Below are 19599 nucleotides of genomic sequence, written 5' to 3' on the forward strand. Positions count from 1 at the left end.
CACATGGGGTTATGCTTTGGGTCTGGTGCCATTTGTTTATCCCCTATCCAGAGTTTGTGTTGAAACTTGTATTCTATCTCGACAAGATCATTGTGATCATTACTGCCTTTGATACTTTGCTCATTATCTTATAAAAACCCCAATAAATAGCTAGAATATGTACAGTACTGTACATATTTAGGATTGCTAAAGCATTCGACAGCATTATATATACAGTACATATAATTTTTATTTAGGGGAAAAGTGGATATTTAAATATGAAGATACCACTGGAAGTTTAAATGTGTGATGGTTCCTGCTCTAATTGTTGGTTACTTATTCAAGTTGCACAGAAATTTTAATTTAGGGATACATTATTGTTTGTTTTGTGTTGTAATTGGTGGGAGACAAGGACTAACATGTTTCAAAATCATTTTAAATTCAAAGGAAAACTAAGGGACTTTTATTAAAGTGTGCTTTCTATAGATATGCTGTATCTGTTCACGTACCAATTTACTTGTGTGTAGGTCACACGTGCATGTACTCTACTTTGTTGAGCTGAACATGATTACAAAACCACTTTTGTTCTTTCAACCTAGCTCGAGACCAAACTAGGTTCAGAGAAAAAGGTACTACATGATCGGCTATGTTGTAGCTTCTTGCTTCTGTGCAATATGGGACATCAATTGCACTTTTCTTTGAAAAACAAAAAACAGTTTGTGTGTGTATCTGAGGTATTGAGGAGGGAGGGGGTCGAGATGTGTGGGATGCCTGTATATGTTCACGAGTAAATGGGTGTGTACATTTGTGTGTATTAGGTTTTGTGGGCAAACAATGGTAGACTCAGTATGCCCAGCAGCATAGATAAAGCAGAAAAGATAAACCTGAGGCTCTTATTAGTGATACCCTTCTGAGAACTACAGAAAAAAAAGAGTAGAATGAGGTTAAGATAATCTTGCATTACCAATTTATAGTATTTGAAACAAAAAAATTATGCTTTTCAAAAATTAATGTGAATTAATATTTAAGTTCATAAACCTTTTAAAGAAAGTAGTGAATATACAGCACATTATTTCTATAATGATTACAGTATGGTAAAGCAAATATACTCCTGAAAATGACAGCCATTTTGTGCAGAAATAATTTAATACATAGTATAAATGTACTAGTGTATTATATTATTACACATACTGTATATAACATTATGCTAATCTCATGTTCTGTGTTGCTATCACAAACATCTAACTTTTGCCTTGGTAAAAATAGTCACAATATTAAGTTTTTTTGTGTTTTATTAACATTTGTCATAACTTTGAGAGAGTCACCCGAAAGATTCAGACTGCAAGCTGTAAAGTTAAGGAACTACTGTATTAACACTAGTGGTACACTTGGTATGTAAAAAAAAAAAAAAAATCCCTCAAAAATGATTGACTAAAAGTATCTATGGATACTTTTATGTACAAAATTATCAGATTGGATCATCCTTGGATCCTTTGGCAGGACTTCCTAGTCAAACTTGTCCCATTTTCCGTTATTTAGAAGACCCTACCACTACTACTACTACCACTACCACTACCACGACCCTGGCCCCGGAACCCGAGAACATCGCTCCTGTGATGGAAGGTTTGTTCTCGCTCAAGAGCAACTAACCCTCTGAATTGTAGCTTCCCTGCTGTACAGCAAACAATCCAGCTTTTAGCTTCAGCTGAAGGTCTTTACCCTGCCCTTTCTGTGTATAAACATTTTAGGTCGAATTCTTAGTATCCCTTGAGTGGTGGTAATAATGTATGGCTACTCAAAGATCCAATCGATTCACTGTGCCTCACTTTCGGCTGGATGACAAACAAGGCCTTACGAATGGGACCCAAATCTCAAGTGGTGATAAGAATTCCGGCCATGCTACTCTGGATTGTTTTGAAATACTAACCTTAACCTTGTGGTGTAGAAGATATTAACTCTTCTCTTGGTGCCTCTCCGAAGTATTATGTCCTGTCTGTATGGCAGTGTCTAACCCAAGCATGCAACTATTTTGGTTTACTCACAGTTTTGCTGCAATTTGTTGCAGGTGTTCCCTGTGGATTACAAGAGGAGCAATGCTTTATTATTCATAGCTTTCTTAAATAATTAGTATTGTAGGGTGATTGCAAGTGGACTTCGTCCTTAAGTATCTGTGACAATTTTCTTATTTTCTTTGTAGTTTTATCTAAGGTGAAAGTCAGTAAATATACATCTTAAAAATTCCAATAAGAATATATATAGGAAGGTATCTAGTCCACATCTGAGTTTTCAGTATCATATAGTGAGATTTTATATACTGTACAGTACTTTTATTATTATAATCAGGAGTCAGAGGTGGCCCTTCAGTACTTGTGATGGTATACTGGTGGGTCAAGAGTGGATCGGGTTACACCTACTCGTGCTTTGTTGGCAACCCAGTTATTACTCCTCATTTACACTCAGCCACTTAGCTATTTTGAAACAAGTCAGACTTAATAAATACAATAATCACAATTTCCAGTTTATGTATAAGAGCGATACAATTTTGACTTTAAATTATTTTAATATATGCAGTGGGAATCTTTGAAATATTTGTAATTACTAATGGTTTCCTAAATGGCTGTCTCCCTTCTCTAATACCATATGATTAATACTTTAATCATGTTGAGATATTTAACATAACTTTTTGAACATTTGATCTCTTAATTTATGTTGAAATTTAAAACATTTAATATTTGAAAAGACAATTCTAGAAAATACACAACGATATTGTATATTAACTTGTATAGCAGCAAGACATAACTATACAGTACTCCACTTTGTGCAATCATATTTGCTATTGGATTCTAAGTTCTCAAGTCCTTGTACTTTCAGTCGCTATAAATGAACAAAATAAAATTTTCATATGTTTAAAATGTAATTAGTAATCTTGAAAATATTCATATCTATCATATTGTAGTATCTTAACTGACTGTAATAATTAATGCAATTTGTTTTTATTGTATTTTCAGTTCGCGCATAAAAAAAAATGTCCAGTTACAAAGATAAATATAAATGAATTATAACCGTCATGCGGGTTATTTTTATTGGAGCGTGTTTTATGTATTGCCTAAATAGCCATAAATTAATTAATAAAATAAATATTAGGAACTAAATATTTTTACTCGCGTATCGGTTACATATTTTTTCTTTTTGTTTGACTTGCTGAAGAGTTGTTTGATGGTTGCGTGATGTGCATGCCTTGCTGCAGATCACTGCGGTGCCTCCAAGCAGTCCTATGGTACAGACTGTTTCTCTCTTTTTTTTATCTATCTATAATAACCTTTCTTGGAATCAGTTAATAATCTATTTAAATAACATCCAGATTTAATAAAAACAATAGAGTTGTTTAACTTGCAAACAAATATCAAAGATGTACAGGTATAGTTTAATTGGTTTCCAATTTCAGATATTTCTGTATTATAAATAGTTTTTAATTACTCTTCAAATGACCTTAAATAACAACTTTCCTAATTTGCTTGAGAGAAGTAATTATTACTATCTATATCCCCATAAATTATTTTATAACTAAAAAAATCTTAACACAATAAATTTTCTTTAATACAGAAGTGGCCTTTGGTCAATCTGCGAACGGGTGTGGCACCAACACGCTGAACATGGCACTTTTGACTCTCGTACTGAGTGCCTTCCTCTCGTAAAGATCTAGGATGTAGAGAATCTTAAGGTGGGTTATATAACTAGGATTTATAGTTTTTTTTTTCCCTATAGTTAAGGGATTTGATAATTTTTGAAGTTTCATTAATGCCAATATTTTTAAATTAGTAATTCTTGTTCACCACCTTGCATGAAACACTCAACTTTATAATTTTATGTAGAAGAACATTAAGATTATAGTACCCTGTTTATACAAGAAAATGTAAGGGTTGAATTTTATATTTCTGCAAATAAATGAAAAAATATTTTATCTTTTTTCAGGGGGTTGTAAAGGAGGCTCCATACATGAGACGCCACCACCTTCAGTCCGTAGGATAAGGTGCAGTGAATTTAACAACTTCAATGTCTTTTCTGGTATTGAAGCTTGGCCAACTTCAAAATCTTGGCTGATTTTGTGAGGTGTGAAATCACAAACAAACTTTCAGGTGCAGTGGATAATATGATGTTCCCCTCTAGGTTGCTTTTACTTTCATTAACAGAAGTGAGTCATGTGATGTTCCCATGGCAATATCCTTCAAAACGGTATTATAAGAATCTAGTCGTCCCTCTCCTGTTTCTGGTTTGTATGGACAATTAAATCAAGCCCTAATTGTCCAAGGAGCACTCTGTTATCTAGCTAATGCTTTCTACTATATAAACTAAAGAAAAACCATTAGATTTAGATAGAATATACTCCACACCCTGGAAACACAAAATAAGGAACAAAGTTTTCTACCATTTTTGAGTAGATTTGTCAAAAGTATTTACAACACGAGTAACTGGCCGTCTCTTAAGGTAACAAAAAGAAAGAAAACTAGTTAATTTAATTCTTCCAGTATTTTGCTACGATATATTGGCTTGGCATTGCCAATCCTATTGCAAGTGTCTGCTAGCTTTTGTATTCTTAATGGTGATTCAGCTGCCTAATGAGGCAGGAAGCACGTGTCATTTGTGCTTCTTGTGTGTATCTGTTTGTATGGCTGTGCAAATGTGAGAATGGTGTGAATTGGGGAATTTTGGAAGCCCCACGCATGGGAGGTTAGTCACTGTGTATATAGCATATTCACATCTCCAGGTGCGTTGCATATAAACCACATTGACAGGCAAACATGGAAAAAAGTGTTACTCTTATAAACTAACATTATTATTCACTTGTTATAATAACTAAGGACCCGTCCTTAATTTCCAAATTGATAGTTTAACCTTCATACATAATTGATGGCTGTCTCTTCACAGTGAATGTGGGTCATAAAGCCGCAGGTAATGTACATTTACTCTATGTCCAAGAGACATTCCTCCTATGTCGTGAAAGGAACATAGGAATGATGGTGAATATTGGACAAATTAACTTAAATGGGAATGCTTATAATTTAAGAAATTGCAAAAAATATATATTTCTGAAGCCTGTTTATTTAATCTCAGTGCTTAAATGTTTAAATGCTGGATATCCTGAAATGCAATCAGGTGCTTAATCATTGAAATAAAAAAAAAAAAAGTTTGATTTGTACGATACTTAAGTGTCACTGACTCACTCCATGTAACGTCCTTTGTATGTATTTCCACTCTTGTTTGGCCTTTTGGATAAAATGTGTGCTCAGGAGGCTTCATGGGTCTTAATCACCTTCTTACTGTTTGGGGGTATTTTCCTAAAGTGAACAATGCTGCAGTGTTACAGGGAATGTGTTAAGGTTGTAATGTTATATAATAAATATTTAATGACAACAATGAACTATATATGTGAAGCATGCTATCTTCTATTTAGAATAAATATTTTAACAATACCATACAATACACCAGCCTTTGGTGTATAGTTGTATTCTTGTCAAAACTCACTATATCAACATATTTGGAAAATATACTTGTAGTTAAGCAATGTAATGTAATTTTCTATTTTATAATGATTGGTCTTTTGCATAAAAAAAACACACTGCCATTAACATGCTTTCCATGCAGCTCTCCTGTGTTGTAATATTTTGTACCATAATCAGCGAATAAACGTGTCAATGTCAGTGGTTCTCGTTTGTTTTTCTCTCTACTATTAAAAAGATCATGGTGTTATAGAGCCATGAGGAGACAATCTAAAGGGAATCCTACAATACATAATAAGCTGTATATACTGTATACTTGAGGAACACTTTTTGAACTTATATTTTCCTTATGTATAACTACCAGCTCATTTTGTGGAAGAGCGTCATCAAATTTTATGAAATATCACTATTGAAATAACAATACTTTTCGGAGACAGGAAGCTTATCGAGGTCCCTCTGGACCAGTGGCTCTTAACCTAGGTACACTATGCCCTCTGTGGGGGCGAGTGACATGCCAGATTTGTTATACTGTAGATAAAACATTGTAAGCACAATTAAGAACAGACACTTGGGAACAATTGTACTGTTTAATAAAATATGTAAACACCAAAATTTGTGCAAGAATATAAATTCTGAGAACCAGAGGGATGCTGAAACATATTTTGAGAACTAAAGGGATGCAAGAACATATTAACCACAGTGCTGCCAGAGCGCCTTGAGATGCTGTGAGAGTTGTGCTATTTTTATTTTAATTAAGCTATATTTTAATGTTTTTAATGTTCTCATCACTCTGTGTTATGAAAGGAAAATGGTTGAGTTTGGAAACATTTTGACATTAACATTAGTTGAACATTTATAAAAACAACAAAAGTTAATGTCAAAATGTTTCCAAACTCAATCATTTTCATTTCAAATCACAAAGAATTACAAAAACATTAAAAAAAAATATGAACTAATTAAAAAAAAAAAATCACAACCTTCAGTGCAGTGGTTAAAAAGCTTCCTGTTTCTGACAGTGGTCAGTGCAGTTGGATTGGTTTGAATCCTGCTGCCTGACAAGACATTTGGGCATGTTTCCTTTCACTTGATGCATCTGCTCACCTAGCAGTAAATAGGTACCCAGGAGTTTGGTAACTGTTGTGGGATGCATTCTTGGTTAGGTTAGTAGTTAGTCTTAAGACAGCAATTCTTAACTTTTAGTGCAGCTCACACACCCCTTTTGATTTTATTAACCACTGCACTGCGCACCTGGGTTTGACAAAAATGTCATAGTGCAATTGCTAAGGACATACAGTACTTTTGTTTTATAAAAACAACAAAAGTACTGTATGTCCTTAACAATTGCACTATGACGTTTTTGTCGGACCCAGGTGCGCAGTGCAGTGGTTAATAAAATCAAAGGGGTGTGTGAGCTGCAGTAAAAGTTAAGAAGTGCTGTCTTAAACTACTAACCTAACCAAGGATGCATCCCACAACAGTTACCAAACTCCAGGGGTACCTATTTACTGCTAGGTGAGCAGATGCATAAAGTGAAAGGAAACATGCCCAAATGTCTGTCAGGCAGCAGGATTCGAACCAACCCAACTGCACTGACCACTGTCAGAAACAGGAAGCTTTTTAAGCATATTGAGGTTTCCCCCCTTGAAAAAGATAGTTAACCTGACTGACGAAGTGATGCATACATCATATACTGTAAGAGCTCTGTAACCCAAATCTTCAAGTAACCTTCAAGTAATCAAGCAAAATGAAGTCTGAATATGGTCAAACGGCTAATTTTACTAGGCACAGTATACATATGCCACATTTACAATCCACTCTAGTTACAGAAGTTATAAAATCAACTTTTGCAACTTCTGTGCATGTGTAACAAGAGAGCAGTACATAGTACATGAACATCATAACAGCATGAACAGGCCACGTGGAGGATGAACAACCCACAGGCGCCAGTCAGGCGACGGCAGACAATGTAAAAGTTACACCTCTGTATAAGTTAGCCATAGAGTCAGGTCAACGGTCATCGAATCACAAAGAGGTCAGAATTGATGCCGTCATGGTAATCTTCAGGGATTAACCCCTAAACAACAAATGCAAAACCCTCATGTTCAGCTGAGGAGCAGTAGATCAGGAGAGTCAGTTGAGTGGGCACAGCCCAGTAGGGAGGTGTGTGTGGACTCTGAGAAAGAACATCATCTCCAGGGAAACTGTGGAACAACATACGAGTAAGTACGGCTCTCTTGTACTAAAGCACCTCATTCAGTACCCTTGGCCTCTAGTAGGGAATATAGTTAGGGAGTGTCTTATTTAATTATTTCAAATAAAGTCAGATATTAAGTGTTATTAAATGTGTATTAATGGTTCCTTGCTTTAGTGATATTGGGCCTACCGTCCCCTTTGCCCTAGTGACCTAGTGCTCTTAATTATTCAGTACTCCTCCCCCGTTCGTCTTCCGTGTTGAGGTATTAGTGTTGGTGTGTCCCGCCTTATTCTTGTGTACACTATAGTTCCCAAGTGGTCAGGATTATTCGAGTGTCAGGCCAGGATCCTTGTACCGTTCAATTGTCCCCTACACCTGTCCTGGTAGGTTACTCCATCTGCAAGACCTACGACTCTCACTCCGGTCCCCTGTCCGGTAACTCAGGGTGGTGGCAGCGTCACTCGGTAACTCATACGATAGGTTGTGACTACGATTATCTCTATCTTTCTGTCTCACTCTCCCTCGCCCTCACTCGCTCTCGTTCTCCCTCCCTTGCTCTCGTTCTCGCTCTCCTCTCTCTCTCCTCTCGCTCTGCCTCCCTCTTCCTCTCTCTCTCCTTCCTCTGTGTACTGGTTTACGTCTTCGTATGACGGCCCGAGTGTTAACATCTTATATGATCGGTATAGCATCTGTTATTACCATAGAAAGAGCGGAGATTGCACGGTTAGCTCAGTGGTAGTAGCGGAGTGCGCGGTCGAGATAGATACAAGGCGAGGTATTACAATCAGGGTCATTACACATGGACTAATGATGCAACAATGCACAACAAGCTAAGAACAGCTGAGCAGCCAAGAATTCAATTACTTTGGCCCTCTAGACTATAAAAAGCACAGTAATTACAGTATACCTGATATTTGTAAATACCCTCAAAGTTAAAAAGTCTCCATTTTAACCTCATAGGCATAGTTTCATTTCAACTCCAATATGCTGGAGTGGAGTCAAAATGACAAACATTGTGTCATTGTCCAAATACTTATGGACAAGACATTCATTATCCATAAAACTTAAAACAAAACAAAAATAGAAAATATAAAGCTCTACTGAATGCCATATCAGCAAAACTAGTGATCAAGCAAGTAAATAATAAAGTAGGCCTCACCAACTAGCTATACAGTATACTACCGAATTATACATGTAGGGATGAAATTATATTTTTCTGACAGATTGACGTCTCTGAAAAGCTGCTCCAGACAAAAGTATTCCTTACCTTCCACAGCCAATAAATGGCAGCATTGTGTGTTGCTGTGATGACATCTTTGTCCCCAATTTGCTTCAATCAAGCTCCACCCAATTCTTTTAGGTTGAAATTTAGCTTTTGCTGTACCTCCCATCAAATTTTTATAATACAGTACCTGTACTGTATTTATGTTATTTATGTACTGTATTTAAGTCTTAGTATAAGGAATACCTTCTCCAGATTCGAGCCTTCTGATGCCTGCTGATGACATGAATGACAGCGAGGAGATATCAACATGGAGAGACGCACTTTGTGCATCAACTTGCTCAATTCCTTGGTTTTCTGCTACCTCGTCCTCTGGAAAGGGCAAGAGGGGGGATACTGTAGTGACTTCGGTCCCACCAACAACACAGTAGAAATCGGACAAAATGGCAGAGGAGCTGGGTGGCGGAGGAGGTGGCAACCAACCAGTCCGTACATTATGAGTATGTAGGTCTTGCATTCTCTCGCTCCCTCCTTGGGTTTATACAGATATTCAATTCATGTATTATAAGCAGTGACTTGCATTTGCTTAACCCTTGTTTTGTGAATATGTGAGACACTTAAGGCCCATGTGTTCCAGTTTTAGAGTTCAATCCCTCTAGTTAGTTAGTCATTTATGGTTTTAAGCTCTGACAATGTCTTTATGAGCTTAAACTTTAGTAATGTTTTCCATACATTTCCCAGCTTAAATTTTTCTCACATCTCTCGGTTACCTCTGCCAATTGACTCTTCCAGTAGGTACCCATATATTCCAACTCTTCCTTAAACTATATATCTGTAATGAAGTAAGGGCGAAGAGGTAGAACAGCCTATTGACATAGCTCGAGTGCATGGGGGAATTGTGTAAAATCCTGGTTTGGGTCTCGGAGAGGCTGCAGGATCCAAGTAAATTCAGTTGAATTTCTGGTTGCAATACTTTTTACCATGTCATAGCTCAGTCAATTAAGGCAGCATCTGGGATGCTCTTGGACGCAGGTTCGAATCCTCGTCACGGCCCTTGTGGATTTGTTTATATATCTATTTCTGCCTTATTTTTTCTTGGCACTGGCAACTCATTTCTCAATAGAGACTAACTTCAATCCATACAGTATATTGTTTACTTGTTTTTCCTCTTTAGTATTCAATTTGACAATACTAATATATGCAAGAAACATCCCAGCTAATTCTAACATGAATCAAAGTGCCAGCTAATTCTAACATGAATCAAAGTGCTCTTCACATTTCATAACACATTCCTATCACATCACATATCACATATCACATTCTTAAACCTATATTGTTTGCTGATGATGCTACCCTTATCTACTCAGACTCCAATCCATACACATTAAATAATGTTGTGAATAATGAATTAAAAAAAAAGTCCACTTATGGATGTCAACCAACAAACTCACACTAAACATAAAAAAGACTTACTACATCTTATTTGGAAGCAAATCAACAAATGCAATTCAGCTTCAGATAGACAATGTTATCATCAGTAATAAAAATGATGGAAAGTTTCTTGGCCTATTCCTAGACAAGAGACTCAACTTCAGCACCCATATACAACACATAACTAAGACAATAACATAACAATCAACATCAGTTGATTGACAGTTGAGAGGCGGGACCAAAGAGCCAGAGTTCAACCCTCACAAGCACAATTAAGTGAGTACAATTAGGCGAGTATAAGAAAGTCTAAAAAAGTTGGTATACTCCCCAAAATCAGATATTATGTACCTAACTCTGGTCTCCTCTCAATATATTATGCACTAATCTATCCCTATCTTAATTATAGTATCAGTGCATGGTGTTCAACCACTGTAAACCATCTCAAGTCCATCACCACCTAGCAAAAATCTGCTATCAGAATAATAACAAACTCTGCTTTCAGACAACACTCTGAAAATCCAAGACAACACTCTTGTTTAAATCCCTAAACATGCTAAACAAACTCAATCCACACATTCTCTTGTGTCAATTACATTTACAAAACCCTGTTCTTAAATGCAAACCCTGCTCTGAAACTCTCCCTGGACAGATGCAATAGGACCCATTATCACCACACCAGAAATAAATATCTCTGATATCCCCAAAGTCAAACTTAATCTGTGTAAACACTATGCAAATAAAGGGACCTAGTCTCTGGAACTCACTCCCTAATGAATAGAAAAGCTGTCCAACTTTTGCCTCATTCAAAAATAAAACGAAAAAGGACCTAATTTCATCTTCACAGTTTCCTACCTTGTGCTTTAAACTTGCACTGTATCTAGTGCTAACCAATCCCCCAATATTTATGTACCCAAGCCAAACAACTTTACCATTGTGATCATTGCTGTCGTCTTATTATATGTGCTGTCAATATACTGTATTGTGCCTATTAATCTTTGTTAAATTATCAATCAAGCTGTCAATGCTATCAATCGGAGCTATCGATGTGGTTTAATATACCTACTAATCTCTCTTTTTTTTTTTTTCTTACAATGTACCTGTTAACATTTCATAAATTTTGCTAGAATTTACCTACTTAAAATTATCTGTTAGATTAAGGACCTACCCGAAATGCTGCGCGTACTAGTGGCTTTACAAGAATGTAAACACCATGCTATGTACCCTCACAAACCCAATGTACCTTCTTGTATATATACATAAATAAAAATAAATAAATAAATTTCCACACTTAAGTTTAAACATCTTTTGTGTCACAACATTATTCAAAACAATTTGACTTACAAAATTTGTTCTCAAATGGAAAAATACATTACCAATAAGAGTGCAATAGCTTAATGAAAGTCCCGGTCTTGGACTCATGAAACCATGGCTAAGCATAAATGGTCTCTTAATATTACACAGAAAAAAATTAACTTATTAGCTAACAAAATACAAAATCTTTTACTAACCGTCATTAGAAGTGCTGTAGTACTGTGTATTATTGATCCATTTACCCGAATTTACATGCGGACCACTAACACACTAGTGGCCTCGTTGAAGAGAGGAAGGTAGCAGTGTCAAAGGTCCCCCTACTTGTCCTGATGATTTTTTCAAGTTAGGCAGAGTTTTGGCATATTTGGTATAATTATTTATGGCTTCAGCAGATACGCAGTTCCATGGGTTTAAAGCCCCTGTGGGTTATAAAATTGTCTATTAATCTGAATCACCTAAAACAACATGCTTAGAACAACTTTATTACATTGTATGATCTATAAGCCCTAAACCAATGGCAGAAGCCTAATGGTTACAATGTCAAGAAATAGATTTTACAAATAAATCCATTTTATAATTCACAGATTAATTAATCACATTAATTATATCAGAGATTAAGCAAGATGGAAGCAATTAACATCTCCCACATTTATCTGCACAACTACCATCCTGTTTTTTCTTTTTTTTTACCTGAGGGCCACTAACACTAGAGGCCTCGACGAGGACAGGAAGCCGGCGGCTTGTCAAGGGGTTCTCCCATTTGCCCTTATCCAACCTTGGTAATATGACCACTCCATTGCCCTATCTGTTAACACACTAAAACAACCTGATGTGACTTATAACAAATAAATACAAATACAAATATTTATTCAGGTAAAGTACATACATACAAGATGAAATACAAAAGTTGATGGATTTATAGATAGAGCTAGTACATACAATGCCTAAAGCCATTATTACGCAAAGTGTTTCGGGTAGGGTTCGCAAAGCGTTTGTTTATTGATAAACATTACATCCCACACCTGGCTTAGTTATAAGATGCATGTTGCATATATCACACTACCTTTAATGCTATAATGCAGTAGGTTTGTGCTCAAAATAAAGTTAGAAAAATCCTCAAGAGCCATGGGGGGGGGGAGGTACCTTTGACAAGCCACCATCTTCCTGTTCCCATAGAGGCCATTATAGAGATATGGAGACCCTCGAGTAAATTCAAGTAAACACATTCACAACCATTTTTGCCAAAATACATAAAATAGGGTCCCTGTAGTAGTCATTATTTTATTATTAACATCTTTATTGACAAAATTAATTACAATTTTGCCTAATCTGAGGATTTTGATAGTCTTATTAAAGTGAGGATAATGCTAGTATTCACTGTCATGCAGGACAGAGGGTCATACATAAGACAATAGGTCTAAACTGTAGGCTGAAGTACATATATACAGTATCATGATTACAATCAATGTTTTAATGTATGGAGATGTGAAAACAACTTTCTATTGTGCACTGTCACACAAGGGCAGGGATGGGTTCATAAGTGATGCAGCTTAGAAGTAATATAAATAAAAATTGTTCTTCATTCTTTAAAATGGACAAGCAAATTTGGGATAAATTGTTAGGATGTCATCCAGAACACCTGAGTCAATAAAATAGTTACACAGTTGGTGGTACAAGAGGCCAGGAGGTCTAAAGTCCTTTACGGTTTCACATTCATCAATATAGTGTTCTAGTGAATGCATTAAAGGTTTATCACAGAATTTACAATCTGAGTATTCTGGTAGTGGCTCAGCCTCACTAACCTGCCAGATGTGTCTATAGCCAAGGCGAATTCGTGCAATGACTACATCACATTGCCTGGTTCGGTTACTGTGCTGACCATACAAATACCTATTATTACAAAACTTGTAATAACTTTTAATACTGCAGCTTTCAGGTCTCTGAGCATTTCTTAGTTCTTCTAAATCTGAATTAATTTCTTTAATTTGTATGTTTCTAATAACTGCATTAGATAGTCCAAAGTCATAATCAATGTTTTCTTTCCTGCAGCCTCATTGGCCAATTGATCTACACAGTCATGTTTTCCAACTCCAACATGGGATGGGATCCACACAAATTTTATACAGGAGTTATTAACTGACTTAACTGACTTAACTGAGGATCAAGACTCCTATATCTTGAGGTTATCTTGAGATGATTTCGGGGCTTTTTTAGTGTCCCCGCGGCCCGGTCCTCGACCAGGCCTCCACCCCTAGGAAGCAGCCCATGACAGCTGACTAACACCCAGGTACCAATTTTACTGCTAGGTAACAGGGGCATAGGGTGAAAGAAACTCTGCCCATTGTTTCTCACCGGCGCCTGGGATCGAACCCAGGACCACACGATCACAAGTCCAGCGTGTTGTCCGCTCGGCTAACCGACTCCCACCATTGGCATTGTTATTATCATTGGCAAAAATTACATTCCATTTAATATTACAAGCTACTTCCGACATACATTGTGATGGGTTATTCAAGGACTGTAGAGCCATTTTAGAGTCACAGAAAATAACTCCACCACCAATGACCTTAAGGTATTCAGTGGCTAGATAAATACCCAATAGTCTGTGTTGTGCTTGCCCAGTTGTTCAATCTCGGTTCGTTTTTGACTCGGTCCGGGTTTGAATCACAGGCAGACTGAAATGGTTGGGTGCATTTCCTATCACCTAATGCTTCCATTCACCTAACAGTAAATAGGTACCCAAGAGTTAGTAAGCTTCTTGTGGGGTAGGATCCTGGGCGGGGTCAGTAATTTGACCTTTGGGGATCTCGATATAAGCCAAGCATGAATATATATACTGGCTTCCTGTCAAATAACATAATATTTTGACTGAACAATTATGGTTGTAACTCCGTTTTATTGTGATAATCAGTAAGAACCAGGAGAATTCGAACCTGTTCACTGGATATTCTCAAGCACGGATAATCTTACCGTCGTCAGAGTAACAAGTTGACATAAGACCCCATAAGAGGCCCAGCATAAGGTGGAGAAACAGGCAGGAGTAACTGGTAAGGTACTCCAGTGGATAAGGGAGTACCTAAGCAATAGGAAGCAGAGAGTTACAGTGAGGTGTGAGACCTCAGATTGGCATAAAGTCACCAGTGGAGTCCCACAAGGTTCTGTACTCGGACCTATCCTGTTTCTGATATACATAAATGATCTCCCAGAGGGTATAGACTCATTCCTCTCCATGTTTGCTGATGATGCCACAATTATGAGAAGGATTAAGACAGAGGAGGACAGCTTGAGGCTTCAAGAAGACCAGGACAAGCTGCAGGAATGGTTGAACAAATGGTTGTTAGTGTTTAACTCGAGCAAATGTAATATAATGAAGATAGGTGTAGGGAACAAACCAGATACAAGGTATCATTTGGGAGATGAAATACTTCAAGAGTCAGAGGGGGAGAGAGAGAGGGAAAGACCTGGGGGTTGATATCACACTAGACTGTCCCTTGAAGACCATATCAAGAGGATAACACCAGTGGTATATGCCAGGTTGGCTAACATAAGAACGGCCTTTAGAAACTCGTGTAAGGAATCATTCAGAACTTTGTATACCACATATGTCAGACCAATCTTAGAGTATGCGGCTGCTCCAGCATGGAGTCCATATCAAGTCAAGCATAAGACTAAACTGGAAAAGGTTCAAAGGTTTGCCACCAGACTAGTACCCGAACTGAGGGGCATGAGCTACGAGGAGAGACTATGGGAATTAAACCTCACGTCACTGGGAGACAGAAGGAATCCGAGGCCTTGCCCTTGACTACATCCGATCCTATCTTAGTGACAGACACCAATATGTAACCATCAATGATACAACTTCTTCCACTCTACCAATTACCGTTGGAGTGCCACAGGGCAGCATCTTAAGACCTCTTCTATTTCTTATATATATAAACGATCTGCCTAATGTCTCTAATATTCTCAAACCTATATTGTTTGCTGACGATACTACCCTTATCTACTCAAACCTCAACCCACATACACTAAATAATGTTGTGAATAATGAATTAAAAAAAGTCCACTTATGGATGTCAACGAACAAACTAACATTAAACATCGAAAAGACTTACTACATCTTATTTGGAAGCAAATCATCAAATGCAATTCAGCTACAGATAGACAACATTAACATCAGTAATAAAAATGATGGCAAGTTTCTTGGCCTATTCCTAGACAAGAGACTCAACTTCAGCACCCACATTCAACACATAACTAAGAAAGTCTCTAAGACAGTTGTTATACTCTCCAAAATCAGATATTATGTTCCTAACTCTGCTCTCCTCTCACTATATTATGCACTAATCTACCCCTATCTTAATTATGGTATCTGTGCATGGGGGTCTACCACTGCAAACCACCTTAAGCCCATCATCACACAGCAAAAATCTGCTATCAGAATTATAACTAACTCTGCTTTCAGACAACACTCAGCTCCCTTGTTTAAATCCCTAAACTTGCTAAATATTAACTCCCTCCACACATTCTCTTGTGTCAACTACATTTACAAAACCCTGTTCTTAAATGCAAACCATGCTCTGAAACTCTCCCTGGACAGATGTAATAGGACCCATTATCACCACACCAGAAATAAATCTCTTTGATATCCCCAGGGTCAAACTTAATCTGTGTAAACACTCTATGCAAATTAAGGGACCTAGTCTATGGAACTCACTCCCTAGTGAATTGAAAAACTGTAAAACTTTTGCCTTATTTAAAAGCAAAACCAAAAAGTACCTAACTTCATCTTCTTAGTTTCCTACACTGAGCTTTAAATTTGCTCTGTACCTAGTGTTACCCAATCTCCTAATTTTTATGTAATATCAAACAACCTTATCATTGTGTTCATTGCTGTCTTCTTTTATGTGCTAGCCATATGCTGTATTGTGACTACCAATTTTTGTCAACTACCATTCAAGCTGTCATTGCAATCAATCTTATATTGTTTCTGCTGTATTGTGCCTACCAATTTGTTGTCAACTACCATTTTAAGCTGTCATTGCAATCAATCTTAGCTACCTATGTGCTTTAATATACTGTACCTACAATTTTCTCTCATCTTTTTTTTTTTTTTTTCATTTCATGTAATCTGTTATCATTTTTTTGTCTATAAATTTTGCATGTATTTACCTCCTTAAAATTTTCTTAGATTAAGGACCTGCCCGAAATGCTGCGCGTGCTAGTGGCTTTACAAGACTGTAATTACCATATTTGTATCCTCACATTCCTTATGTACATTCTTGTATATGCATAAATAAATAAATAAATAAGTTAGTGGGGACATGATTACCACATACAAGATTCTCTGAGGAATTGATAGGGTAGATAAAGATACTATTTAACCCAAGGGGAACACGCACTAGGGGACACAGGTGAGAAAAAACACATCTGGGGAGAAGAGACTTCGTGACAACCCATCAACATGGGTTCAGGGAGGGTAAATCTTGCCTTACAGGCTTGACAGAATTCTACGATCAGGTGACAAAGATTAAGCAAAAAAGAGAAGGATGGGCGGACTGCATTTTTTTGGACTGTCGGAAAGCCTTTGACACAGTACCCCATAAAAGGTTGATGCATAAGCTGGAGAAACAGGCAGGAGTAACTGATAGGGCGCTCAGTGGATAAGGGAGTACCTAAGCAATAGGAAGCAGAGAGTTACAGTGAGGGATGAGACCTCAGAATGGCGTGAAATCACCAGTGGAGTCCCACAGGGCTCTGTACTCGGACCTATCCTGTTTCTGATATACGTAAATGATCTTCCAGAGGGTATAGACTCATTCCTCTCAATGTTTGCTGATGACGCCAAAATTATGAGAATGATAAAGACAGAGGAGGACAGCTTGAGGCTTCAAGAAGACCTGGACAAGCTGAAGGAATGGTCGAACAAATGGTTGTTAGAGTTTAACCCAAGCAAATGTAATGTAATGAAGATAGGGGTAGGAAGCAGGAGACCAGATACAAGGTATCATTTGGGAGATGAAATACTTCAAGAGTCAGAGAGAGAAAGACCTGGGGGTTGATATCACGCCAGGCCTGTCCTGAAGCCCATATCAAGAGGATAACATCAGCAGCATATGCCAGGTTGGCTAACATAAGAACGGCCTTTAGAAACTTGTGTAAGGAATCTTTCAGAACAGTATATACCACATATGTCAGACCAATCCTGGAGTATGCGGCTCCAGCATGGAGTCCATATCTAGTCAAGCATAAGACTAAACTGGAAAAGGTTCAAAGGTTTGCCACCAGACTAGTACCCGAGCTGAGAGGAGAGACTACGGGAATTAAACCTCACTTCGTTGGAAGACAGAAGAGTTAGGGGGGACATGATCACCACATTCAAGATTCTCAAGGGAATCGACAGGGTTGATAAAGACAGGCTATTTAACACAATGGGCACACGCACTAGGGGACACAGGTGGAAACTGAGTGCCCAAATGAGCCACAGAGATATTAGAAAGAACTTTTTTAGTGTCAGAGTGGTTGACAAATGGAATGCTTTAAGAAGTGATGTGGTGGAGGCTGACTCCATACACAGTTTCAAGTGTAGATATGATAGAGCCCAATAGGCTCAGGAACCTGTACACCTGTTGATTGACGTTGAGAGGAGGGATCAAAGAGCCAGAGCTCAACCCCCGCAAGCACAACTAGGCGAGTACAGGTGGAAATTGAGTGCCCAAATAAGCCATAGAGACATTATAAAGAATTTTTTCAGTGTCAGTGTAATGAACAAATGGAATGCATTAGGAAGAGATATGGTGGAGGCTGACTCCATACACAGTTTCAAGTGTAGATATGATAGAGCCCAGTAGGCTCAGGAACCTGTACACCAGTTGACTGACAGTTGAGAGGCGGGACCAGACCCAGAGATCAACCTCGGCAAGCACAACTAGGTACGTACAAATCTTTAATATGTAAAAATACCTGAAGCCAATCTAATTTTACTGAGAATTTATTGTACTGACTAAGGTTCCAATCCTCCTTATAATTCCTACTAATTTTCTCATCGATACATCACGTTAATGTGATTCCTTGGTGTACCGATCTATGCATGGCACCCACCTCGCCAGCATGCAGGAAAAGCAAAAAGTTGACCTTAGACCCCTTATGCGGAGCAGAAGTCGGGAGTCCACACAGCGTCAAAGGTTGAACCAGGAATACCGTCTTCAAATGACCCCTTTGAAAGCTTTGTTTATTTTAAAAAATGAGAGACCGGACCCTCGACTCGCCCTCGGTTGACTATGATGTCAAAACTGTCTACCTATAATAGTTAAGCTTCTGCCCACCAGAAGCGCTAATGTTCCCCTGTTCCCCTGCGTGCCATATCATGATTACTATCATTGTTAGGCAGTTCCCAGACTCCTGGTTCACCCTTGACGACGAACGGACGTCTGGGGCAGATAGCAAGTCACAATAAAGTGGCTGAACATTACACAACCATGGACTGCAAACTATAGTGCGTTCGTAGGCGTAAACAAAGAGAAGTCTGTTTAATGAAACTTTATTGAACTGAAGGAGTGTATCTGCGCCTTTTTAGATTGTGGCCCATGTGCGGTATTGTACTCTGGGATGTGTATATACTACAGGATAACATACAGAAAACTGTAACATCAGAGACCAGTCTTCACAGCATGAACTGTTGTCTTGGTTGTCTGATCGCTTCTGTGGCAGGTGAAATTGAAATTGAAATTGAAATAAGTTTATTGAGGTAAAATACACACAAAGGGATGAGGTAGCTCAAGCTATTCTCACCCCGTTCAGTACAACGTGTTAATATATACATATACACACATCACAAATAAACATATTACCAAACATTCTGAGAGGTAAAAATATACATTTCCTCCCTCACAAGGAGTATGGTATCAGACGTACACACAAATACTTTTATGACCTAGGTATACTGTATAGACAATTTGCAAGACACC

The 19599-nt window shown here is 37.8% G+C and overlaps 1 protein-coding gene and 1 long non-coding RNA gene across 9 annotated transcripts in view; one reads left to right on the forward strand and one right to left on the reverse strand.

Moving 5' to 3' along the window:
- The window catches only part of LOC123761699 (protein amalgam), a 513864-nt gene extending 508186 nt beyond the window's left edge, over window positions 1-5678 (forward strand). For 5 of the 7 annotated variants that reach the window (XM_069330540.1, XM_069330537.1, XM_069330539.1 and 2 more), the window contains 3 exons: window positions 1519-1602; window positions 3583-3700; window positions 3952-5678. In XM_069330540.1, the coding sequence (XP_069186641.1) occupies window positions 1519-1602; window positions 3583-3674 (176 nt within the window). In that variant the 3' untranslated portion in view covers window positions 3675-3700; window positions 3952-5678. The remainder of the gene's footprint in view (window positions 1-1518; window positions 1603-3582; window positions 3701-3951) is intronic. The other 2 variants (XM_069330542.1, XM_069330544.1) reach the window with 1 other exon arrangement.
- On the reverse strand, window positions 1913-18930 carry LOC123761700 (uncharacterized). Of its 2 annotated transcripts, XR_011229510.1 has the most exons (4): window positions 18734-18930; window positions 11833-12054; window positions 9140-9265; window positions 1914-2051 (listed from the first exon to the last, which is right to left on the reverse strand). It is a non-coding gene; the product is annotated as an uncharacterized lncRNA (long non-coding RNA). The 2 variants fall into 2 exon arrangements; XR_006773253.2 differs by lacking the exon at window positions 9140-9265 and having other exon boundaries at window positions 1913-2051; window positions 18734-18922.
- Between the last annotated feature and the right edge of the window lie 669 nt (window positions 18931-19599).

This window comes from Procambarus clarkii, chromosome 24, assembly GCF_040958095.1.
Source record: "Procambarus clarkii isolate CNS0578487 chromosome 24, FALCON_Pclarkii_2.0, whole genome shotgun sequence".
Classification (NCBI taxonomy): domain Eukaryota; kingdom Metazoa; phylum Arthropoda; class Malacostraca; order Decapoda; family Cambaridae; genus Procambarus; species Procambarus clarkii.